The 26057-nt window shown below is 46.9% G+C and overlaps 1 protein-coding gene across 3 annotated transcripts in view; it reads right to left on the minus strand.

The window, feature by feature from the left end:
* Positions 1-19450, minus strand: part of LOC137353071 (RNA-binding protein Nova-1-like) — a 154917-nt gene extending 135467 nt beyond the window's left edge. Inside the window, exon 1 of one of the 3 annotated variants that reach the window (XM_068019036.1) lies at positions 19110-19450. In XM_068019036.1, coding sequence (XP_067875137.1) covers positions 19110-19227 — 118 coding nt within the window. In that variant the 5' untranslated portion in view covers positions 19228-19450. Of the gene's footprint in view, positions 1-18066; positions 18084-19062 lie in introns of those variants that run through there. The other 2 variants (XM_068019038.1, XM_068019037.1) reach the window with 2 other exon arrangements.
* Positions 19451-26057: the final 6607 nt, after the last annotated feature.

Genomic DNA, 26057 nt, shown 5'->3' on the forward strand with positions numbered 1-26057 from the left:
AATCTCTTCAATGGCCTCATCTTCTCCAATTCATTCACCTGCACCAGAATGCTCCAATTCCTGTGACTCTGGCCTCTTGTGCTCCTCCCTCATCCTTTCCTCCACCCTTGGTGGTTCTCCATTCTAGCCCCATGCACTGGAATTCCTCCCTCTAAACCCCTCTGTCTGTGTCTCCTGCAATCAAGACCCCCCCCCCCCCCACCCCCTCCTTAAAATCTACTTCGTTGACCAAGCTTCCGATTACAGCCTTTGAATATCTCCTCCTTTGGTTTGGGTTTTGTCCAATTACGGCACCTTGGGATGTTTATCTACATTTAAGGCGTCATATAAATGCAAGTTGCTTGGATCAAGGAAAAGCAAGTAGGAAGCTTGACTGATTTCTCTGTCTGCAACACAAGATTGAAGACTGACGTGTCCTTTACAACCACCCTAGCTAAGACCATTTACCTTCACTAGATGGTGGAATCACATACCGAGCCAGCAGGGGAGCTGTTCACTGAAGTGTGACCTCAGTTCCCCACATACTCCCGAAATAGTCAGAGACTTTGCAGCAATTAAGTTTTCAAAGCAGGTTGCCCAGGATTTGCATCGGCAGAGACAAAGAGCTCAAGCAAAGCTGCTAGACAGCTTTCTACCTGCTAATCGGAATTAATTCAATTTTAATCTGAATCGGAAAGCAAAACTTGTCTTAAACCTGTTAAATGCAAACCCAAGACTTTTAATCTTCACTAGTCCATCTCTGCAGGATTTCCCACAGGGAGACGAGACCCAGTGTAGTCTTGAGGTGAAGAGGGATTAGTGGGAAGGGAGATAATTGGAACACAAATGTAATTTTGAAGTCCTCATTTTTATATTTTCATTATAAATTCCTCTGTCCACATTTAGTATGGAATCTGCTCATGTAAACTTGTCACATTGTTATTATGTTCTGCCTCCACTAGTGGCGCTGTAGCGCCACAAGGTGAATTACAACATGACCATTTACATACAAAATGTGAATGTTGAAATTTAGAATGGAAAAAATGAAAGGCATTTCACACAGTCGCAACATTTTAAATAAATTATATAGACTATTTTGTTTCTTCTGGATGTCCCCTGCAGGGCTCCTAGTCATGATCATGAACCAATGATTTTGCCTGTGTGTGTGTGTCTCTACAGCCCATTCCAAATGATTGCGACATCTTTGATCTGATAGCCACCACAAACAGTGTGTAGCTGGTCTAGTCTATTTGAGAACAGGCAAGATCCAACCAGTGCTGGAACAGGTCTGATAATAATTACTTCCTGTTCATCAACAGGGGAGTTTGATAAACACATGAAGGAGAAAGGAATAGAAGGATATGTTGATGGGGTTGGATGAAGATGTGTGCGAGAAAGCATTGACTTGTTGGACTGAATGCCCATTTCTGTGCTGTAAATTCCAAACCATGGGCTGATGATCCAAAAGTCCCAGTATTTTCCGAGATTGTCTGTGCATTTCCTCCCTCAATCCAGGCTCGTTTCTGATTGACACTCGGCCTATGCTAGAACACACATTGTTCACATGTAGAATGGACCAATCCCAATACAATCGAGGCTGACAGGGAGGCAGGTCTATTAATAAATGGACTGGATGTCAAGAAGCAGTTCTGGCCATGCCCCCACCACCCCCAGTAAGGTTTACTTCACTGGGCTGTGCACTCAATGCAAGGGGGCAGATCCTCAATGCACCGAGGGTCTTCACACTTCAATGAAACTTGAGGTGGCAATCTACCAACCAATGAATAATTCTGTTCTGCTTCCTCTCCATTCCCTCCCCCTCCTCTCCTGGAGAGGTCACCCCTCAATGGGACACAGCACCTTGGGTGCCTCCCAATGGGGCTTTTCTTCACGTACAACCTGCAATTCAATCTGGAAGCCTTCTGGATCCAATGGAAACCATTCCTCTCAGCCTAAAGGAAAGAAGTCAGTTCTTATTGTGTCAGGGTGGCAGAGGGAGGAGGTCTGTCTACTGGGAGATGCGGCACAGAGAGGAGGGGTGTGAAGAAGTGATGACAAACAGCTCAGGATAGGAACAGTTTCAGCATCTGCCTGAGGTGGCGTGACGCACAGTAATACTGGACCACGACACTGGAACATTCCTAATGAGCCTTCAGAAAATGTCATCACTGGACAGAATGCTGTAGATTCCCCAAAGACTTTATTTATAGATACAGCACTGAAACAGGACCTTCGGCCCACCGAGTCTTTGCCGACCATCAACCACCCATTTATACTAATCCTACATTAATCCCATATTCCTTCCTACCCCATCCCCACCTTTACTCAATTCCCCTACCAGCTACCTATACTAGGGGCAATTTATAATGGCCAATTTACCTATCAACCTGCTTGAGAAACTCTATCAGTGAGTGAGAGCTGGCATCTGTTTGAGGGATCTAGAGTCATAAGGTCCCAAATTTTAAAAAAAATGAACCAAAATTCATCACATTGGTGTTGGTGGGATCTTGCAGTGTGCAAAATGGCTATCTTGCTTGCCCATGAAATGACAGATTGCTGTACTATGAAATAATCCATTATCGATAACTTGCATTGGGGCATTTTGGAGAACTGTGACTGGGTTCTATTTAATGCAAGTTCTTTCTTCCCGTAACAACTTGCATTTAAATAGCACCTTTAAGGTTGTAAAATGCCCTAAGGCGCTTCACAGGAGTGTTATCAGACACCGAGCCATATAAGGTAGTATTAGGACAGGTCAAAGAGACAAGTTTGAGGTAGTCTTAAAGGAGGAGAAAGATGTGGTCCCTCCAACTGGTGAATGAGTTGAAGGCCCCGACAGCGAGACACTGTGGGGCTTCTCCAGCTGTGGACTGTTGTTAGCCAGCTGTGTTAACTCAGTAACGCAAGTGCGCAGGATTCTGAACTAACAAATCCACTGGGAATCTCTGGGATTTCTATAACTCAACAATGCAATCTGCAAATGTGTCAGATTCCGACAGAGGAACGGTGGAAAGGGTTTGATTTATAATCTCTTTTGGTTCCTTTAATTCAATCTTGCTGAACCCTTGTTTTCATAAAATTATAAATGTGATGCATGTCAAGGGGAGATTCCATTCATTTGACTAAAAAGCTACCTGGAATTTAAACTGGGATGCCTGCCAATGAGTTCCTGGCATCACTGGCACAGGGCTCCAAAATTAAACAGTTTTGAAGCCCCTGCCTTGGATCAGAGGGCAGATGCACTGCCCAGAGTTGCTCTGAGACAGAAAGGTTCCAGGTTAACCTCCAGTTGATCACAGGCCAGGGACGAGAGTGGGTGGTGGAAGGGTTGGGGGTGGGTGAGAGGCTCGTGATGTCACTCCCTATCACCATTTAGCAAACCCGAGTGTGGCAGGGTGAGTACGTAAAGCAGCTGAGTGTTTATTTTTATTTGTTCGTGGGATGTGGACATCACTGGCGAGGTCAGCATTTATTTCCCATCCCCAATTGCCCTCGAGAAGGTGGTGGTGAGCCGCTTTCTCGAACAGTTGCAATCCACGTGGGGTAGGTACACCCACAGTGCTGTTAGGGAGGGGTTCCAGGATTTTGATCCAGTGACAGTGAAGGAACGGTGATATAGTTCCAAGTCAGGATGGTGTGTGGCTTGGAGGGGAGCTTGGTGTTGTTCCCATGTGTCTGCTGCCCTTGCCCTAGGTGGTAGAGGTGGTAGGTTTGGAAGGTGCTGTTGAAGGAGCCTTGGCGAGTTGTTGCAGTGCATCTTGTTGATGGTACACACTGCTGCCACTGTGTGCCGGCGGTGGAGGGAGTGAATGTTGAAGATGGTGGATGGGGTGCCAGTCAAGTGGGTTACCTTGTCCTGGGTAGTGTCGAGCTTCTTGAATGTTGTGGGAGTTGCACTCATCCAGGCAAGTGCAGCATGGAGGGGATTAATCTTGACAACACATCTCTGCTGTGTTGTGTGAATTAGATGCTGCAGTAGAGAAGGGGAGTAGAGATTTCAGAATCTTTCTGGATGGATGAGCTAAGAGGGGCTGACTTGCGACTATCTTGCGATCTTGGGTCAGGTTGGTTGTGGAGTCGACTAATTGCCTCAGATCTCCTAGGCTAGGGTGGCAGTGTGCCAGGGTTCCTCTTCCTGATCACTGCCACCTGCCGGAAAGCAGAGTTTGGGGAGGTCAGGCTCTGCCTAGATGCCTTCCGAAGTCAAATAGCCTGCCGTTTGACAAGTAAGCCCGTGGGACCAAAGCTCAGCAAGAGTCAGCAGCTTGCGTGAAGGGCAGGAAATAAAAATAAAAATGCCAAGGACAAATTAATGAGTCAAGACAGTAAAAAGGATTTGGGGAAGGCATAGGGAGCTGGTGGCTGGAGGAGGGGGAGCAGGGTACAGCGGAATGCGGGGAGCAGACTGGTCAGTCTATAGGGAGCTGGAGGGAGAAGATTGACCAATGTGTAGGGAATGGACAGGATCGGTGCTCCTGTGGTGGGGAGGAGGGAGTGGGTGCTGCTGTAGGAGGTTCAGCCAGTCTGTGTAGGCAGCTCCTGGGGCTATGGCCTAAAAACTCACTCCATCAGCCCCCCAATCTTTCGTGTTTATAAACAAGAGCTGCTTATAATTTCTACAAGGTTCTATTTAACCAATATCACAAGACCTCCAGTAAGAATCCATGATCACAAGATCTATTAATTTCTACAGCCCCTGGATATTAGTCTGTTTATAGAAAAAGAAAATGATTTAAAAGCACTTCACTTTTTCATCCAGGCCTTTCTTTTGGAAGGCTGCCACATTTGGTCGTCTTCCAGTATCCTAGCCCAGCAGTCATGTTCCAGCGCTCCTTTTTAAGCCTGTGGCCCTTGTGGCTCAGTGGGCACAAAGACTGCCTGACCTGGTTAATACCAGGTAATACACATCGACAACATCCTAGATTCCATGCTCGACCCGTGCTGAGTTAGCAGCTCTCAGTTAAAGCTGTGGCAGGAGCTGCTGCTCGTGATCTGGAACATCACAATTACCAGATGAGAGAAGATCAACGCCCATTTAGTTTGTCTGCTTCCATCCTGGTAGTCACCTGATAACAACAACTTGCATTTACGCAGCGCGTTTCACTTAGTAAAATGACCAGAGATGTTTCACGGACGATTAAATGAATAAGAATTGACCCCAATAGAAGAGGCTGCAAATTGGGCACAAAACTGAAGACAATTATGTCGTGAGCAGTACTGTGAATTCTGCGGTGAGTAACTCACCTCCTGACTCCCCATAGCCTGTCCACCATCTACAAGGCACAAGGCAGGAGGATGATGGAATACTCTCCACTTACCTGGATGAGTGCAGTTCCAATACACAAGAAGCTCGACACCATCCAGGACAAAGCAGCCCGCTTGATTGGCACCCCATCCACCAACTTCAACATTCACTCCCTCCACCACCGACGCACAGTGGCAGCAGTGCCTACCATCTACAAGATGCACTGCAGCAACTCGCGAAGGCTCCTTTGACAGCACCTTCCAAACCAGTGACCTCTACCACCTAGAAGGACAAGGGAAGCAGACGCATGGGAACACCACCACCTGCAAGTTTCCCTCCAAACCACACACCAGCCTGACTTGGAATTATATCGCCGTTCCTTCACTGTCACTGGGTCAAAATCCTGGAACTCCCTCCCTAACAGCACTATGAGTGTACCTACCCCACATGGACTGCAACAGTTCAAGGTGGCAGCTCACCACCACCTTAACTGCAATTAAAGACGGGCAACAAATGCTGGCCTAACCAGTGACGCCCACATCCCATGAATGAATAAAAAAAATGCCCCTTTATTTTTCCTTTTTCTGCCACCCTATCCGAAAGTCATTACCTTGTGCTCCCAAAATGTTACTTTTTGAAAGCTCCTGGGTTAGGGAAGGGACAACCAACCATATTTTGTAGAAGGGTTGGGGTGGTGGGGGGTCACAGGTCAGGGTTCATGATTGAGGACCTCGCAGATTAATGCACTGCCTACCAGAGTGTCATAAAATGCCAACTCCAGTGACCAGATATCCAGTGAGACAGTAATCAGATACAAGAAGAACTTTTGTTGCCCTAAATGCTCATGGAAAGAACAAGGTCTCTGGGCACTGTAATCTGGACATCGAGCAGGAGAGAAGAGGATGTCAAACAGCGGGGAGGGGAAGCAAAGGGTTTGAAGGGAGACTTCTGAAAGCAGGGACGGAGGCGACCAATTGGAAAGGGGCACAGCGACTCAAAAACCAGCCACCAATGGCAGGCCAGATAATACGAGGAGCAAGGGTCATGGAAGATCATGGATGTCGAGTGCGGAGAGACCATGGAAGGGTTTGACTGCAAGGAAGAGGATCTGGTAAATCGAGGTGTTGGACTAGGCTACGTTGTAATGTGAGAACACAGTGAAGCTTGACGAGGACAGCCTGAAGGGAATGCGAGAAGATGCAGACAGTGATATTATAGACAATTTATAAAAAAGAAACTTGCATTTTTACAGCCTCTTTAACAACATCCCAAAGCGTTTTTGCAACCAAGTTTGAAGTGTAGTTACTGTCAATACAGCCAATTTGCGCACAGCAAGATCTCACAAACAGCAATGTGACTACGACAAGATAATCTCTTTTAGTGATGTTGACTGAGGGATAAATATTGACCTAGGACTCCAGGGAGAACTCCCCTGCTCTTCTTCAAATAGCGCCAAAGAATCTTTTACATCCAACTGACAGGGCCAGATGGGGCAGCTGTTCCAAAAGACAGCACCTCAGACAGTGCAGCATTCCCTTCAGCACTGCATTGAGTCATGCTAGATTATGTGTTCAATCATCTGTCGTGGGACTTGAACCCACAACCGTCTGACTCGGGCGCCACCACTGAGGATTAGGGGCGGGGGGGTGGTGGGATGGGGTGGGGGAGGGAGGGGGGAGTGCAGGCAGTCATGGAAATGGTCAGGATGTGGAAAATGAAGTTCAGTTGGGGAGGGAATGTCATGGTTGTGTAGCTCTGGGCCAAGCTCAAGCTGGGAGTCAGGGATGTGACAGAATCTCGGCCTGAGACACGAGGGTGTGCAGGCATGAGCCAAAAGCGGATAACCTTAGTTTTAGTCAACATTAACTTAGGACTCATCTAGATCTTCATTTTGAACAGGAAGTTCAACACCTTGTCTATAGGAACAAGAGGAGGCCATTCAGCCCCTTGAGCCAGTCCCACCATTCAATGAGACCATGGCTGATCTGTGACTCAACTCCCTATACCCACCTGTGCCCCACAAAAATCTATCAATTCTGATTTAACAATTGATCAACTGCCACTTGCGGGAGAGAGTTCCAAACTTCTACCACCCATTGTATGAAGAATTGTTTCCCAATTTCACTCCAGAAAGATCTGGCTCTGATTTTTAGACTATGTCCCCCACTCCTAGACTCCCCAACAAGAGGAAATAGTTTTTCCCCAATCTACCCAATCCGTTCCCTTTAACATCTTGAAGACTTTGATTTAATCACCCCTTAACCTTCTAGATCCTAGGGAGTACAACCCTACTCCGTGTAATTGCTCCTTGTAGTTAAACCCTTGGAGTCCAGGTATCATTCTCAAGGCTCAGTACCACAAGCAATGCACTTATAAACTGCACCGTGGGTGGAAAATGGCTTCCGATGGATTTAAGAACATCTTAAAGTTAAGATAAACTTAAGTTCATTGGAAACAATTAGTGTCCTCAGAGCAGCAAACCAAACCTCTTTCCTCAACAGCTATTGGTAGCGGACAGAGTAAAGTCATCAGATTAAAGCCTTTGGGGATTGTAACATACTCCTCGATGGCCAATCGTGCATAGCCACAGCCTGGAACTGCAGTTAATAATGCTACAATATAAAATGCTTTGTGCTTTCCCTTCGGTCTGTTCAATGCTCACTTTGAGTCTTATTCACAACACAAGAAAGATGGGAATAATCAATTATTAAATTGATTTTCTAATGTGGTTAGTGTTGACAATGAAACGTCACAGTTAATAAAACATTTATACCGTTCGACCAAGCAAATGGTCCGACATTGGCAATGTAGTTGGATCAAAACTTTACTGGATACATTTGAGTGCAACAGCACACATCCTCGCAAAAGCGTACATCACAGGACAGCTGAGTGCTGTTTACATTTTTTGGGGGAAATTGGAAAAACAGACAGGTGAGAAAGTTGGTTTACATTCCTTTTCTCTACAACCCTTCAGAGATCTCTGTGCTCCTCCATTTCTGGCCTCTTGTGAATCCCCGATTTCTATTGCTCCACCATTGGTGGCCATGCCTTCAGCTGCCTGGGCCCTAAGTTCTGGAATTCCCTCCCAAAACCTCTCTCTCTTTCCTCCTTTAAGATGCTTCTTAAAACCTAATGCTTTGACCAAGCTTTTGGTCACCTATCTTAATATCTCCTTATATGGCTCAGTGTCAAATATTGCCTGATAATCAGTTCTGTGAAGCACCTTGGAATGTTTTACCAGTTAAAAGATGCCATAAAAATGCAGGTTGTTGTTGATAGTGCCACTGTTTCACAGTTAACTTCAGTTCTTAATTGCACGACATCCCGGGATTTTTTTTCCGGGATCATGCTACATAATTCCTCCTGCATTTGGACTATCAGCTTCTGGCTCCCCATTGGATCAAATTTTGTTAGTATGATAATAATATAGGTCTTTTGCCAATGCTTGTGTAGTGATATTCCATGAATCCATCCACCTCTCTCTCGAAACTGGAGATCAGTGGCATTGGTTGCTAAGCAGGAGATTGAACTGGGTGGGGGAGAAGAGGTGGTGAGATACTTTGGATAATTGCAAGTTTGGGGCTTGTTGGAGGAAGTGGTGATGGAACATAAGAACCAGGAGCAGGAGTAGTCATTTCAGCCCCTCGAGCCTGCTCCGCCATTCAATACGATCATGGCTGATCTCATCTCGGCCTCAACTCCACTTTCCTGCCCGTTCTCCATAACCCTTCAACCCATCACTAATTAAAAATCTGTCTATCTCCTCCTTAAATTTACTCAATGTCGCGGCATCCACCGCACTCTGGGGTAGTGAATTCCACAGACTCACGACACTTTGAGGGAAGTAATTTCTCCTCATCTCTGTTTTAAATCTGCTACCCCTTATCCTGAAACCATGACCTCTCATTCTAGATTGCCCCACCAGAGGAAACATCCTCTCTACGTCTACTTTGTCAATCCCCTTAATCATCTTATATACCTCAATTAGATCTCCTTTCATTCTTCTAAACTCTAGAGAGTAAAGGCCTAAACTGCTCAATCTCTCTTCATAAGACAAACCCCTCATTCCTGGAATCAATCTAGTGAACCTCCTCTGAACTGCCTCCAATGCAACTACATCCCTCCTCAAGTAAGGGGACCAAAACTGTACACAATACTCCAGGTGCGGTCTCACTAATGCCTTGTACAGTTGCAGCAACACTTCCCTATTTTTATATTCAATTCCTTTAGCAATAAATGCCAAAATTCCATTTGTCTTCCTTATTACCTGCTGCACCTGCATACTAGTTTTCTGTGATTCATGCATGAGGACACCCAGATCCCTCTGCACCGAAGCACTCTGAAGTTTCTCTCCATTTAGATTATAATTTGTCTTTCTATTCTTCCGACCAAAATGGATAACCTCACACTTATCCACGTTAAACTCCATCTGCCAAATTTTGGCCCATTCAACTAACCAATCCATATCCATTTTCAAATTTCTTACTTCTTTATTGCAACTTACTATCTTACCTATTTTAGTGTCATCTGCAAATTTGGTTATAGTACCTTCTATCCCTGCATCCAAGTCTTTAATATAGATTGAAAGAGGTGAGGAGTTTGACATCTTGGGGGGAAAAGGGATAGTAATAATTTTAACTCACCACCCCACCAGGAAACCACTTTATGGCCCATCCAACTTTCCATCAACTTTAAATGCAAGATAAAAATCGGGAGGGATGTAAAGACTGATGTAGCCAGTATCTCACCGGTTAGATTATATTGGAACAGGAGGAGGCCATTCAGCCCCTCATGTCCATTCCATCTTTCAATCAGATCATAACTGATCTGCACCTTAACTCTACCTGCCTGCTTCGCTTGCATAACCCTTAATGCCCCTACCGTACAAAAACCTAGTGAATAAAAGTAAAATACTGCGGATGTTGGAAATCTGAAACAAAAACAGAAAGTGCTGGAAATACTCAGCAGGTCTGTCGTCATCTGTGGAGAGAGAAGCAGAGTTAACGTTTCAGATCGGCGACCTTTCATCGGAGCTGGTGATGAAAGGTCACAGACCTGAAACGTTAACTCTGCTTCTCTCTCCACAGATACTGCAAAAACCTCGTGATCTCAGTTTTGACATTTTCAATTGATCCCCCCTTCCCTCCTCCAGACGCACCTTTTCGCGGCGGGGGAAGGGGGAGGTGATGCGGAGAAAGTTTATTTCAGATTAGGTTTTAAATGACTGCTCCACTGAGTTAGTGTATGGGACAGTGCAACGAATCGCCATTTCAACGCAGCAAGGAAGCAGGGGAGAAGCAGCAAATGTAAAATAATAAAATTGGGAGGTCAGGAGAAATAGGATTGATAAAATAGAGAGAGAGACACACACAAAAGATTGTGATGCAGAGAGAAATGTTCAGAGGTTTGCGCTGAGCCCAATTGCTGATCAGGTGACAAAGATTATTTATTCTTTTCTTTACTCTCCCTCAATTTTCAATTCCCCTTTGCCCCACAACCCCAAAAGGCTGCTCACTCCATTACAACCCTTTCTAAGCAGGTCAGCTGCCTAGCTTGAATCATTGTTGCCTCGGCAACTGCGGTTCTTGAACAGGCAACAGATGAGATTGGTGCAGGATTGAGACTGCCAGTATTTGTGCTTTTTAAACTAGCTGTAAAACATTTTTATACATTTCGATAAAGTTATAGGTGGATAATTCTGATTTTGTGTTGAACCACAAATCTACAGGCGGATATCAGTGTTTGTGATAGTGCTCCCATCAATAGGTAACTGTAAACAAAGCAGAATCCCAATGGACCAAACCCCTTTCCATTCCGTTCCATTGTACGGAATCCCAATGAATCAAACCTCTCCTCGGGGACTCATTGTCCAATTACTTATTGGGAAAGCCAGGCTGTTTATTATGAAGAACATGGGGGCTCCGTGTAAAACAATGGATACCACAACTCTCCCAAAGCCACAGGGCCAGGACGGAGCCAAGTCAAGAGCAATTATTTTTAGTACATGCCCACGTGTGTGTGCCTCCAGTCAAACAATGGGGGCTCAAAGCAGCAGGACCGCTCTAACCACTTTGTTCCCAGTCTATGTGCGGGCCCAATACTGAATCTCACAAAAAGATAATGCTGCTTAATTGATGCATTTTACATCGAATTGCATGAAACATATTACAACGAAACAGGCTATTCAGCCCAACTAGTCCATGCCAGCGTTCATGTCCCACACAAGCCTCTACCACCCTACTTCATCTCACCCTATCAACATAGGCTTCTACTCCTTTCTCTCTCTCATGTGCTTATCCAGCTTCCCCTTAAATACATCTATGCCGTTTGCCTCAACAACTCCAATGTGGCAGTGAGTTCGACTTTCTGGGTAAATATTATTCTTTGTACGGAATGTGTATGTTCAAAAAACAATAAGGGTACATTTTAATGACGTGTTCTTGCCCATGGAGCTATGTGTTGGGGGTATTAACTTGTAACCTTCAACCCAACACACTCAATCTATGGAACTCCACATAAATCATTAGTAACTGACCAACTCACTCAGGCATAACATAGTTAGCAGTATTGCTACAGTAAGGGGTACTCTTTTCCCACGGGGATATGATGACAGATGGAACAGTGTAGAAGGAGCTTTACTCTGTATCTAACCCCGTGCTGCATCTGTCCTGGGAGTGTTTGAGGGGACAGTGTAGAGGGAGCTTTACTCTGTATCTAACCCATTTTTTTTTCTATTTTTTTCTTTTTCTTTTATGGCCTTTATACCCCAGGCCCTTTTTATATCTTTTATGTCAAGGGGGCCTTTGTTCCTCAGGCCCCCTTTATATACATATTTTAAAATAACTTTATTAAAATCAAATAAACAAAAAACTCAAATTAAAATGCCATTCTCGGCGTCGATGATGCACTCCAGTCCCTGCGGTGCCCACCCGCCGCGGAAGGCCTCAAGTGTGCCGGCAGACACCGCATGCTCCCTCTCCAGGGACACCCGGGCACGAACGTAACCACTGAAGAGGGGCAGGCAATCGGGGAGGACGGACCCCCATGACGGCCCACAGCCCGGACCTGTGAATTGCCACCTTGGCCAGGCCCAGGAGCAGACCGACGAGGAGATCCTCCTCCCGGCCCACACCCCTCCGCACCGGGTGCCCAAAGATATGGAGCGTGGGACTGAAGTGCAGCCAGAACCTGAGGAGCAGCCCCAACCCCGTGCTGCACCTGCCCTGGGAGTGTTTGATGGGGACAGTGAGAGGGAGTTTTACTCTGTATCCAATTGTGTTGACCCAGGAGTGCTTGCTACTGACGCTTGGAGCAAAAGTGAGAGAAAAGCAATCAGTTTCTTAGCTCCTGCAATGATTATTCCTATCGATTCCACCTCCGTGAACCACCTGGGGACCATTTTCTATGTCAAAGGCACTATTTAAATGCAAAAAGCAAAATACTGCAGATACTGAAATAAGCACAGAAAATGCTGGAAGCACTCAGTCGGTTAGATAGCATGAAATGCAAAACGCTTTCAATGGTGCGTAGCCCACTCGTTTAGCCCCAGTATCATTCTGGTGAATCGATGGTGCACCCCCTCCAAGGGCACTGCACCTCAGTGTTCCAGATGGGGTCTGACCAAGAAACAATACCAGAGGTTGGTGTAGTTTCTCCATGAGTAGGAGTTTAATCCCACCCCGACCTCATATTTTGTTCTCGGAAGATTCTAGAATACAACAGAAGTCACTCAAACCGAAAAAAGGAGCAAACAATTCCACTCCACCCAACCCCACTCCAACAGCTTGCATTTAGATAGTGCCTTTAACATCCCGAGGTGCGCGTGCAGAGACACACACCAGTTGTCAGGGAACTTCAAGGGGGGGGGGGGGGGGGGGGGGTATAGGTGGGGGAGAATGGGCTGAGCAATCTGCCTTTGCACACCAAGGAAGGCACTTTCGGAAAGCCTGGTTGCTTTCAACAGCTGGCACGGGCCTTGGGAGCGTTGGGTGCTTAAAACCCGCCACCTGCCCAGCTGGTCAAAGCAGTGAGAAATGACCCCCATTCGCCCGGAGGTGCCATGGTCGATCTCCGCCTGGCGCGTGGTCACCAGGTCCCCACAGGAGCCACGGTGCAGGGGAAGCAGAGGCGCGCTACAGTTGGCCTCAGTACCTCTTGGCTAAGAGGGCGATAAATTAGGCAGTCCCGATTGCTAACCAGTGACCCTTACTGATAAACACAGGGTGAATACTGGGCTAGGACATGGCACCTTGGCTTGTGACATCCATATAATTAAACACCCTGCTCACACTAGCGGTTCAAGCACACATGTGAAGAATGACTACTCGGGTGAGATACCAGATAGTTACTGGCACCGTGGCGACATAACCCAGCAAGAGTCCATGCCTTTCAGAAGGCATGGGGGAAGAGAAGTAGATGACAGGAACGAGAATTAGCCCATTGATTCCATCCTATTGGGTATGTCAATATAGAGCAGCTCACGCAGACCCGATTCCGACCTGGGTGGTATATGAATTGGGGAATGACGCTGCTTTTATATTTTGGAAGTTTTAATGAGATGGATTTCGTTTCCTGATCTTCCCCTTCTCCATATTCATCCTTTACACAAGTACAAGCAGTTATGCCATTAATACCTCTGCTTGGCTCAATTGACAGCACTGTCGCCTCCGAGTCAGAAGGCCGCAGGCTTAAGCTCCACTTAGCTCTCGGCCCAGACTCCAGGGACTGCCACACTGTCAGAGGTACCCTCCTTCAGATGTGCCGTTAAACTTCAGACTCAACCAAGTAGCTGTTAAAAGACCCCATGGTGCTAATCAAAGTGGAACAGGGCAGTTCTCTTGGTTTCCAGGTAAATATTCTATCTCTAGCAACATCAGCAGAAAATAGCATTACTGGTCATTTACCTCACTGCTGCTGGTGGGATCTTACTGAGCATAAAATGGCCACTGTTAGTCTACAGCACACCCCGACACAAGGCAAGGAAAACCCCCAATGGGGAACCACTGATTCAAAGTCACCCGTCCTTCCCAAGCACACTACACTTCCCATTCATTATGCCTCAAATTACTCCTACTCACATCCCAAAATGTTATTTTCTGAAAGAAATCTATTTAATCTGCATCTGAATTAATCAATACGAACCACTTCCACCATCTCCCGAGGGAGCCCGTTCTGTAGACTGGCCTCGTGCTCGCTGGCTGAAATATTGTTTCTGCAGATTAGGTTTGAATTTATCCCCCTTCAGGTACAGGCTGTGTTCTCTGGATCCACTATTCTGGGCAAAGCAAATTAGCCTGTCATCTAGCCCCTTCAGAATCCGAAAAGCAGCAATCCAATTGCCCCGTCAACCTTCCCTGTTCCAGCAAGAACGTGTCCAAATTACATCCAATCCCTCCATCCCCTCAATTGTTGCTCCCTTCAATAGCTGCAATATCCTTTCTGTACTTCAGTGATCAGAGCTATATCTGGTATTCCAAGTGTGGATGCACTTATGGTTTATAGATGTAGTAGGATTACCTCACCGAGCATTGTTGCGATGGCTTCAATTTGTCAATCAGGACCCCTAAATCTTTTACACTCTCTTCCTGGGTTTTATCATGTTCCTGTATTTTGGGCTTTGCCCACTGTGCCACTGCCCATTCAGATGCAGGCTGGTTGGGCGCCAAGCACACATTTATTTCACCCCTCTCCCACCCCCAGTCAACATTACTCTGCCTTCTCTGCAAATCCCCCCTCCCCACATTGTGGACTACCGTTCTATTGCATGATTCCCATCAAGAGGGCCAGCTGCTAAATAGACACACTTACCAAGGCCACCATGGGATTTGAGGACTTCTGACGAGCTCCAGAAGCAAAAAACTCAAATCACTGCCGAGCCATCAGACTAAGGCGCACTAGCTAAATCTTAGCCCCAAACCTACAGCTGTTAATAGGTCTCTATTTGAGGAAGCGCTGGGGAGTTCTCCTGGTTCTCAGGTCAATATTCTCTCTCAACTCATGCCAGTATGAAAGTAAATAAACTGGTCATTCACCTTTCTGCTGCTTGTGGGATCTTCCTGTGCATAAAATGGCCACCATGTGTATTGCAAAAGCAACAACGAATTTTGGCACATGAAATACTTTGAAGTTATTTGAGAGGTGTGATAAAGCACTTAATGGCTTCATAGGTAACAGTATCAACTTGTGTAGCTCCAAGGCATATAACTTGCATTTATACAGCACCTTTTAAGCAATAAAACATCCCAAGGCACTTAACAGGGTCAAAAACAACAAAATTTGAGAATGGGTCACAGAGGTATCAGGACAGGTGACCAAAGGCTTGGCCAAAGAGGTGGGTTTCTAATGAGAGAGAGAGAGACACAGACAGAAAGACGGTGAGGCTTAGAGAGGGAATTCCAGGGCTTAGGGCCCAGGCAGCTGAAGGCATGGGCCATCAAAGGTGGACTGATGATAACTGTGCAAGAGGCCAGTCTTGGAGGAGTGGAGACTGTAGAATTACAGTCAATGATCAGAGTGTGCAGAGTTAGGCAATCTAATTGGCACAGTGATGGGGAACACAGTCCCCCTGGGTCAGGGAAGTGGGGAATCCATTGGGTTCACAGCCCTAATCATCATCCAGTAATTCCCACTGGAAAGCAGACCTCAGGCAAGAACATCAAATTGAATACGATGACTGCTGCTATCCCCCGCCCCCCACCCCCATTCCCAGTTGAACAGGCTTCTGTCAAACCTAACATTCAGAAGTAAAGCACAGAAGGAGGCCATTCGGCCCATCACGTCTGTTCTAGCTCTTTCAAAGAGCTATCCAATTAGTGCCGCTCCCCCTGATCTTTTCCCATAGCCCCTGCTTGTTTTGTCCTCTTCAAATAAAAATCCAATTACATGAAAAATAGTTAGTTAGGATCTAGAATGCATAACCTGACTGGGCAGTGGAAGATAATTCAATGGTAACGGGCGGCGCAGTGGTTAGCACCGCAGCCTCACAGCTCCAGCGGCCCAGGTTCAATTCTGGGTACTGCCTGTGTGGAGTTTGCAAGTTCTCCCTGTGTCTGCGTGGGTTTCCTCCGGGTGCTCCAGTTTCCTCCCGCATGCCAAAGACTTGCAGGTTGATAGGTAAATTGGCCATTAGCAATTGCCCCTAGTATAGGTAGGTGGTAGGGAAAATATAGGGACAGATGGGGATGTGGTAGGAATATGGAATTAGTGTAGGATTAGTATCAATGGGTGGTTGATGGTCGGCACAGACTCGGTGGGCCGAAGGGCCTGTTTCAGTGCTGTATCTCAAACTAAAACTAAAAAAAAGTAACTCTCAAAAGGGAATTGGATAAAGACTTGAAACGGAAACATTTCAGGACTACAGGCAAAGATCAGGGGAGTGGATCTATTTAGATAGCTCGATCAAAGAACCAGCACAGGCACAAGGGGCCAAATGGCCTCCCTCTAGACTGTGGCAAGCTACAGGATGGCTGCCAGTACCCGTGGCACCCCAACAAGGAGCCTTCAACAGTGAAAGGATGAACATTGGAAGATAAAGTAGTGAGTTAGGCCACTCTTTTTTATTTGTCAAGTTACAAGTGCTGTTGTAAGTTCCCATTTACTCCCAAAGCACCTGCATCAAGACGCAGGCAATTTAACTGCCCTTACAGGACATGGATGTCCCCCAACATGGCAGCTGCCTCTTGAGGATACATCCCCACTGCAATCTTCAGAACAGCCTACAGGGGACAGTTTTGTGCTGCCATCCCCCAAGAATTTGATTAAGGTGGCCTCAAAGTCTTTTCATGTGTGATCCTACCAGTTGGCAGGGGAATTCAGTCTGGGTGCAGTGGTGAAACCCCCAGTGCCAACCCCCCCATTCCATTCTTACATGACTTCCAATGGCACTGTTCACCTGTTTACCTTGGGGGAAGGTTTGGGAAGACGAGGGCGCCCAATGTTGGATTGGCCAGAGGGCAGCACCGGCACGAGCTACAAAAAGATATCCAATGGCTCAAACAGCAGGCAATAAGCAACGCAAATAGGTGAGTGGGTGTGCTTAATTTTGGGGGGGAAAAAGAGAAAGAAAAGGGGCAAAAGTAAGAGATCTCAATAAAGCATTGCCCCGATTCCTTCAACCTCCGCCAGAGATTTAAGCTTCTAGCTGCATCCCTCACCCCCGCACACCACCTCTGCTCCCATCACATCTGGTACCCAAGTCAGGTCTGTAAAGCTTCAGCAAGATATTCACGATCATTAATAAAAGAAATGCCAGCTTCAATGGTAATGCAGAATCACATCAAACTACATGGAGCACCATTGTAAAACCTGGTTCCCAGCCCTCGGTTTCACTAATATTGTATTATGTTTAAAAAAAACACAGCTACATCTCGCACTGAAAAATCCTCCATTTAAATCATCTTCTCCACATTCTGGTCAAAATCTCTCCTCTAACCGCAAGACCTCCTGAATGTAATCTAAAAGGGAACGATTATGGAGGAATTAATTGCTATATCTTTCTGGGTTTCACAGCACCTTTGCAGCCAACACAATTGTGAAAATCTGAATCAGGATTCAAATGCCGTGTTAATAACTCAAACATGCATCAATAATCACACATTCTGAAGACGCTCAAATTGATCACTTGAAAAAACACAAAACTCGACTGTAATGTTTTCTAAAAAAAAAATCAACCTTCAGAGAATGATGATTAAAGATCAGGGAGTTTATTTTATGAAAAAAAAAGGGATTGGAAAACCCTAACAGTGTTTTAACCCTCTCTCTTTCTAAACCCTCTACCCGCATCAGCTTGAAATAGAGAGAGAGAAAAAAAAAAATCACAGTGGATTCTCTGCATAAACTCCTACCTGGTGCAAGCATAGTTCCCCCTTCCAAGCTCAGATGTTGCAATGTATCCAATCACCTCTTCATTCACTCTCATTATCCGGATTTCCAGATCCCAGCCACAATTCAAACGCACTGAGCCAGAGTCCATTCACACAATCTAACTACCATCAGCGCTATTCCACCTACATATCATCCCATACGTGTTCTGTATTCTAAGTTCCACGCACCGACAGTTTATTTTCTCGCTTAAGACAATACTCGACCTTAAACATTTAAAAAAAAATAAGCAGGGGGTTGAGATCACAAAACGTGCAACTCCAGATTTGGGGGGGGGGGGGGAATATCTACATTAATAATTCAAAAAAAAAGTACAGATTTATCTACATATACCGTGACAGTCGGTAGCTGGGGGAAGCAATGTTGAATTCGCGTGGTTGGATTTGCATTCTTGTATAGAATTCAGTTTCCTTTTTAAAAAATTTTTTTTTTTGCCAAAACGGTGTCTGTTTGGAAGAAAATGCATGCTTTAAAAATAGCGCGGAGCTAATTGTCAGTGCAGTAACCAGGAAACGGTTAAATAGCCATGGGCTCGAATAAATGCTTAGCGCCTTTTAAGAGGGGGGAAAAGGGGGGAAAAGGGGGGGAAGGAGGGAAAAGGGGGGAAAAGGGGGGAAAAGGGGAACGGGGGGGGGGAGGAAGAGAGAATGCACGTCTGTTTATTTGCACGTCCAGACCGCGAGGAGCAAATAAAATCAACTTTAAACGCAACACCACGAAGAAATGCAATTTCAGAGACAAGGAACCTGCAAGTGTCAAATTCAAGTCATTGCTTTCAATCACAGGCTGAAGGTTTAATTAATTGTCTCTCTCTTTGTCTTAAATACAGTTTCTTCCGTTTGTAATATCTGGGAGTCCTTTTTTGGGGGATTTTTTTTTAATTAAAACACTCGGTTGCAATAGAGCGATTCGGTGACATGTCATTTTGCTGAGACTGCCAGCTCTCTGATTAATTACACGCTGGGTGCAGGCTCAAAGAGAGAGAGAACTGCTTCATTCCGCTCACCTCCTGTGTTAGTCCGCTTGGTACTGCCAGCATCAATGGGCGCTTCTAGTGGTCTTTTCCTGGAGTCTGGGGGGTCGAGTTCTATATGAGTCCCATTCTGCTGCATCGGGGCCATCATCTTAAAACAAAGTGAGAGAGAGGCAATGAGATGAGATCCCCTTTTTTTGTGGGATTTCTTGCAAACGCTGCCTGCTTGCTGAAGGAGACTTGCTTTGTATAAATATATGTCTGGGGGAAGGCAGTGAGACCGGGATAAGACACAGGCTGGCTGCGGGATTCGAGCCCTCTGCTCTGAGCTGAGGATGAATCACAGTCACTCCGAACCCTGGTACATTGTAGCGAGCTCTGCGCTCACATTGAAACACATCAACCCCCTCCCCATTACGTCATGGGGACGCTGGCTCACGCCACGTGACGCAGAGCAGGCCCCGCCCCTCCGCAGCCAGCCAATGCCCTGTGATCAGTAACCCCAACCCACCCATTCATTCTAGCTTTTATCCCCCCAATGACCCACCCACCCCCCCAACCCCACTTCCTCGTCTTCACCCTCCTGAAGGTATTGCTTCCTCAATGCCAACGGTTATCCAGCTCAAGGGGTGGCCAGGCCAAGTTTATTGGTCCTCAGGATACGGGGCAACCCTGACCATCCCCAGTTCCCTTGAGCAGGTGGTGACAACTGAGTGGCTTCAGCAACAATAATGTGCATTTGTACAGCGCCCTTGCCACGGTAAAACATCCCAAGGCATTTCACAGGAGCATTAACAAGCAACATTTGACACCGAGCCACACAAGGAGATGTTAGGAAAGATGAAAGTGGCAGGATGTAAGAGGCGTCTTAGAGGATGAGAGAGAGGCGGAGAGGTCTGAGGAGGGAATTCCAGGGCTTCGGGCCCAGGCAGCTGAAGGCACAGCCGCCAATGGTGGAATGATTAAAATCGGGGATGCTCAAGAGGCCAGAATTGGAGCAGCACAGAGATCTCAGAGGGTTGTGGGGCCGAAGGAGATTACAGAGATAGGGAAGGGTGAGACCATGGAGGGATTGGAAAACCAGGATGAGAATTTTAAAATCGAGGCATTGCTTAACTGGGATCAATGTGGGTCAGCGAGCACAGGGGTAATGGGTGAGCGGGACTTGGTGCAAGTTAGGACACAAGTGGCAGAGTTTTGGACAAGCTCAAGTTTATGGAGGATGCAGGTGGGAGGCTGGTCAGGAGAACGTGGGAATAGTCAAGTCTAGAGGTAACTGAAAGACATGGGTGAGGGTTTCAGCAGCAGATGAGCTGAGGTAAGGACAGAGTTGGGCAATGTTATGGAGGTGGAAATGGGTGGTCCTAGTGATGGCACAGATATGTGGTCGGAAGCTCATTTCAGGGTCAGATATTATGTCATGGTAGCAAACTGTCTTGTTCAGCCTCATCCAGTTGCGGGAGAGGGACGGAGTCGGTGGCAAGGGAGCAGAGTTTGTAACGGGGACCGAAGACAATGGCTTCAGTCTTCCCAATATCTAACTGGACATAATTCCTGCTCATGTAACTCTGGATCAGATAAGCAGCGTGACCAATCAGAGACAGCGCAGAGGCCGAGAGGTGCTGGAACTGTGTATTGTCAGCATACGTCTGGAAACAGACATATTTGCAGATGATGTCGTCGAGGGTCAGCATGTAGATGAGAAATAAGAGGGGGCCGTGGATAGATCCTTAGGAGATTCTGAAGGTAATGGTGCAGAAGCAGGAAGAGAAGCCATTACAGGTTCCATTCTCATGTATCTGGTTGTAGCAGGAACCAGGTGAGGACAGGCCCAGTCAGCTGGACAACCAGGTATTGTGGGGTAGGAGTAACGTGTAGGCCTGGCAGCTACCTCACTTTGGCAGAGATTAATGAGCCAATTGTGGATCGAACCAGGGGGGTCCTACCTGCCTTGGTGACTCACTGCCAATACTAGGCAATACGTCCACCCAGTGAACCCGCAGTGCAGCTTCCCACCAAAGACAGACTTGACTTCAGGTACTCGTGTATTTCTTCCTGATCAGCTTTACATCAAAGGCAGAGGCCTGAGAGCAGTTTGTTTGACTGCCATCTCAGACATATGGAGAGTTATAGGCTGGAATCTGATCGAGGAGGAGCTCGGGTGGTTTATATAGAATAACTGATAGCCGGGAGTGAGGATTATAGACTGGAAATTAATTAAGGGTTTTGGGTGGTTTATATATGGAATAACAGATACCCGGGAGTGAGTTACAGGCTAGAATCTGTTTGAGGGATTTCGGGGAATTATATATAGAATATATATACAAGCCAAAAGACTTGCAGGTTGGTAGGTAAATTGGCCATTATAAATTGCCTCTAGTATAGGTAGGTGGTAGGGAAATATAGGGACAGGTGGGGGTGTGGTAGGAATATGGGATTAGTGTTCTTTTGGGCCTCCTTATCTCGAGAGACAATGGGTATGCGCCTGGAGGTGGTCAGTGGTTTGTGAAGCAGCGCCTGGAGTGGCTATAAAGGCCAATTCTGGAGTGACAGGCTCTTCCACAGGTGCTGCAGAGAAATTTGTTTGTCGGGGCTGTTGCACAGTTGGCTGTCCCCTTGCGCCTCTGTCTTTTTTCCTGCCAACTACTAAGTCTCTTCGACTCGCCACAATTTAGCCCTGTCTTTATGGCTGCCCGCCAGCTCTGGCGAATGCTGGCAACTGACTCCCACGACTTGTGATCAATGTCACACGATTTCATGTCGCGTTTGCAGACGTCTTTATAGCGGAGACATGGACGGCCGGTGGGTCTGATACCAGTGGCGAGCTCGCTGTACAATGTGTCTTTGGGGATCCTGCCATCTTCCATGCGGCTCATATGGCCAAGCCATCTCAAGCGCCGCTGACTCAGTAGTGTGTATAAGCTGGGGGTGTTGGCCGCTTCAAGGACTTCTGTGTTGGAGATATAGTCCTGCCACCTGATGCCAAGTATTCTCCGAAGGCAGCGAAGATGGAATGAATTGAGACGTCGCTCTTGGCTGGCATACGTTGTCCAGGCCTCGCTGCCGTAGAGCAAGGTACTGAGGACACAGGCCTGATACACTCGGACTTTTGTGTTCCGTGTCAGTGCGCCATTTTCCCACACTCTCTTGGCCAGTCTGGACATAGCAGTGGAAGCCTTACCCATGCGCTTGTTGATTTCTGCATCTAGAGACAGGTTACTGGTGATAGTTGAGCCTAGGTAGGTGAACTCTTGAACCACTTCCAGAGCGTGGTCGCCAATATTGATGGATGGAGCATTTCTGACGTCCTGCCCCATGATGTTCGTTTTCTTGAGGCTGATGGTTAGGCCAAATTCATTGCAGGCAGACGCAAACCTGTCGATGAGACTCTGCAGGCACTCTTCAGTGTGAGATGTTAAAGCAGCATCGTCAGCAAAGAGGAGTTCTCTGATGAGGACTTTCCGTTCTTTGGACTTCGCTCTTAGACGGGCAAGGTTGAACAACCTGCCCCCTGATCTTGTGTGGAGGAAAATTCCTTCTTCAGAGGATTTGAACGCATGTGAAAGCAGCAGGGAGAAGAAAATCCCAAAAAGTGTGGGTGCGAGAACACAGCCCTGTTTCACACCACTCAGGATAGGAAAGGGCTCTGATGAGGAGCCACCATGTTGAATTGTGCCTTTCATATTGTCATGGAATGAGGTGATGATACTTAGTAGCTTTGGTGGACATCCGATCTTTTCTAGTAGTCTGAAGAGACCACGTCTGCTGACGAGGTCAAAGGCTTTGGTGAGATCAATGAAAGCAATGTAGAGGGGCATCTGTTGTTCACGGCATTTCTCCTGTATCTGACGAAGGGAGAACAGCATGTCAATGGTCGATCTCTCTGCACGAAAGCCACACTGTGCCTCAGGGTAGACGCGCTCGGCCAGCTTCTGGAGCCTGTTCAGTGCGACTCGAGCAAAGACTTTCCCCACTATGCTGAGCAGGGAGATTCCATGGTAGTTGTTGCAGTCACCGCGGTCACCTTTGTTTTTATAGAGGGTGATGATGTTGGCATCGCGCATGTCCTGGGGTACTGCTCCCTCGTCCCAGCACAGGCATAGCAGTTCATGTAGTGCTGAGAGTATAGCAGGCTTGGCACTCTTGATTATTTCAGGGGTAATGCTGGGGATAATTTCAGGGGATTAGTGTAGGATTAGTATAAAATGGGTGGTTGATGGTCGGCACAGACTCGGTGGGCCGAAGGGCCTGTTTCAGTGCTGTATCTCTAAACTAAACTAAACTAAACTAAATAACAGATACCCGGGATTCAGTTACAGGCTGGAATCTAATCCCGGGGTTTGGGTGGGTAATATATAGAATAACAAACACCCAGGAGTGACTTACAAGCTGGAATCTGATCAAGGGGTTCGGGTGGTTTATATATAGAATAACAGATACCCGGGAGTGTGTTACAGGCTGGAATCTAATTGAGGGGTTTGGGTGAGTTATATGTAGAATAACAGATACCTGGGAGTGAGGTTCAGGATGGAATCTAATCGAGGGGTTCGGGTGGTTAATATATAGAATAACAGATACCCGGGAGTGAATTACAGGCTGGAATCTGATTGAGGGGTTTGGGTGGTTAATATACAGAATTACAGATACCTGGGAGTGAGTTGCAGGCTGGAATCTAATTGAGGATTTGGGGGGTTAATATAGAGAATAACAGATACCCAGGAGGAAGTGACTAACAAGTCAAGGGAATATATAATGGATGGTAGGACCCTAGGAAGTACAGAGGGGCAGAGGGACCTTGGTGTACTTGTCCATAGATCACTGAAGGCAGCAGCACAGGTAGATAAGGTGGTTCGGAAGGTTTATGGGATACTTGCCTTTATTAGCCGAGGCATAGAATATAAGAGCAGGGAGCTTATGTTGGAGCCGTACAAAACGCTCGTCAGGCCACAGCTGGAGTACTGTGTACAGTTCTGGTTGCCACACTATAGGAAGGATGTAATTGCACTGGAGAGGGTGCAGAGGAGATTCACCAGGATGTTACCTGGGCTGGAGCATTTCAGCTATGAAGAGAGACTGGATAGGCTGGGGTTGTTTTCCTTCGAACAGAGAAGGCTGAGGGGGATCCTGATTGAGGTATACAAAATTATGAGGGGCATAGATAGGAAGAAACTTTTTCCCTTAGCGGAGGGGTCAATAACCAGGGGGCATAGATTTAAGGTAAGGGGCAGGAGGTTCAGAGGGGATTTGAGGAAAAGTTTTTTCACTCAGAGAGTGGTTGGAATCTGGAACACACTGCCTGAAGGGGTGGTAGAGGCAGGAACCCTCAACATTTAAGATGTATTTAGATGAGCACTTGAAACGCCACAGCATACAAGGCTACGGGCCAAGTGCTGGAAAATGGGATTAGAATAGATAGGCTTGATGGGCGGCACAGACACGACGGGCCGAAGGGCCTGTTTCTGTGCTGTATAACTGTATGAGTTACAAGCTGGAATCTAATTGAGGGGTTCGGGGGTTTATATATAGAATAACAGAAATGGGAGTTACAGCTGGAATCTGGTTGTAGATTAATTTCTTTGACACTGCCACATGTTTGACTAACAAAGTGGTAATCTTTACTCGGAGCACAGAAAACGTACAGCATGGTCATGCCTGATTCCAACGTCACCTGAAATCTCCGCACAGAGGGAGGTGCCAGTCGCAATCACTGGACAGCGACCAGGAGCAAAGTCCCTGGCTGACTCCCCCCAACTAGATCCTTCAACAAGAAGAGTTGTTGAACGTAACCCGGCGCTGCTACCATCTGACGGAAGAATAACCCAGTGGTACCATGTGGGGGATGGGGGTCTGGGGTAGCCTGGCAACGTGTGCTCAATCGATGATGCGCCCTTTGAGCGGCCGAGCTGGCAGGACCTCTCAGGTGTTGAAGAAATAGGTTCCAAACTGGGCCTAGTCCCCGCCCTGGCCACTTTGAGGTCAGTGTCAGGGGTCAGTGGATTTGTGGCCAACGGTGAACTGTGACCTCAAGGGCAGGGTGAAGCAGATGGCATTCGCTGTGACCTTGTCATCAGGAGCTTAGTTAAAAATTTGCAAGACACAGTCAGGGGGGTGGTTAACTCAGCTCCCTCAGAGGAAGCACCATTGTTATTCTAAGTACATCCCATCTGTTCATTACAGGCAGAGGCCGGGAATGGGGGTGGGTGAGTGGGGGGAGTGCATGAAGGAGGGGATTGGGCGGGGGGGGCGGGCGTCAATAATCGGCATGAAAATTGATGGGAGAATTTTGAAAAGCTTTGTGAACAATGTCTGGTCTTCCAAAGCTTGTAGTTTAGTCAGTGAGAATCCTGCACAAATGGCGATTCCCGTGAATCTCGTCTCACTGTGTCTTGCCGGAATGTCTCCGATCTGTTTCTTGTACATAGCACTTGAGATCTTTTTGTATCAGGGATTCCTTTTTTTTTATTCCGTGTGGGTTTTAAGCTTTAATGAGATGCGACGGCTGTCTGTCTCTGCTGCCAGTCCGATTTCACCAGTCTTGGGCAGCCTTGCGTTGTGGCCCTGATTTTCCTCGAACAGTCCACCTTCCACCTTCTGTTAATTTGAGATCATCGGAAACCCTGCTGCCACGTGTCCTAACTCACGCCAAGTCCCGTTCACCCATCAGCCCGGTGCTCGCTAACCTATGTTGGTTCCCAGTGCAGCAATGCCTCGATTTTAAAATTCTCATCCTTTTTTTCCAAAATCCTCCATGCTCTCGGCCTCTCCCTGTCTCCGTAGCCTCCTCCAGCCCTACAATCGTCCAAGATCTCTGCTCCTCCAATTCTGGCCTCTCGTACATCCCCAAATTTCATCGCTCCATCATTGGCGGCCGTGCCTTCAGCTGCCCGGGGCCCGAAGCTCTGAAATTCCCTCCCTAAACCTCTCCGCCTCTCTCCTCCTCCTTTAAGCTGCTTCTTAAAGCAAGCTTTTGGTCATTTGCCT

The sequence above is a fragment of the Heterodontus francisci genome, chromosome 40 (genome assembly GCF_036365525.1).
Source record: "Heterodontus francisci isolate sHetFra1 chromosome 40, sHetFra1.hap1, whole genome shotgun sequence".
NCBI lineage: Eukaryota > Metazoa > Chordata > Chondrichthyes > Heterodontiformes > Heterodontidae > Heterodontus > Heterodontus francisci.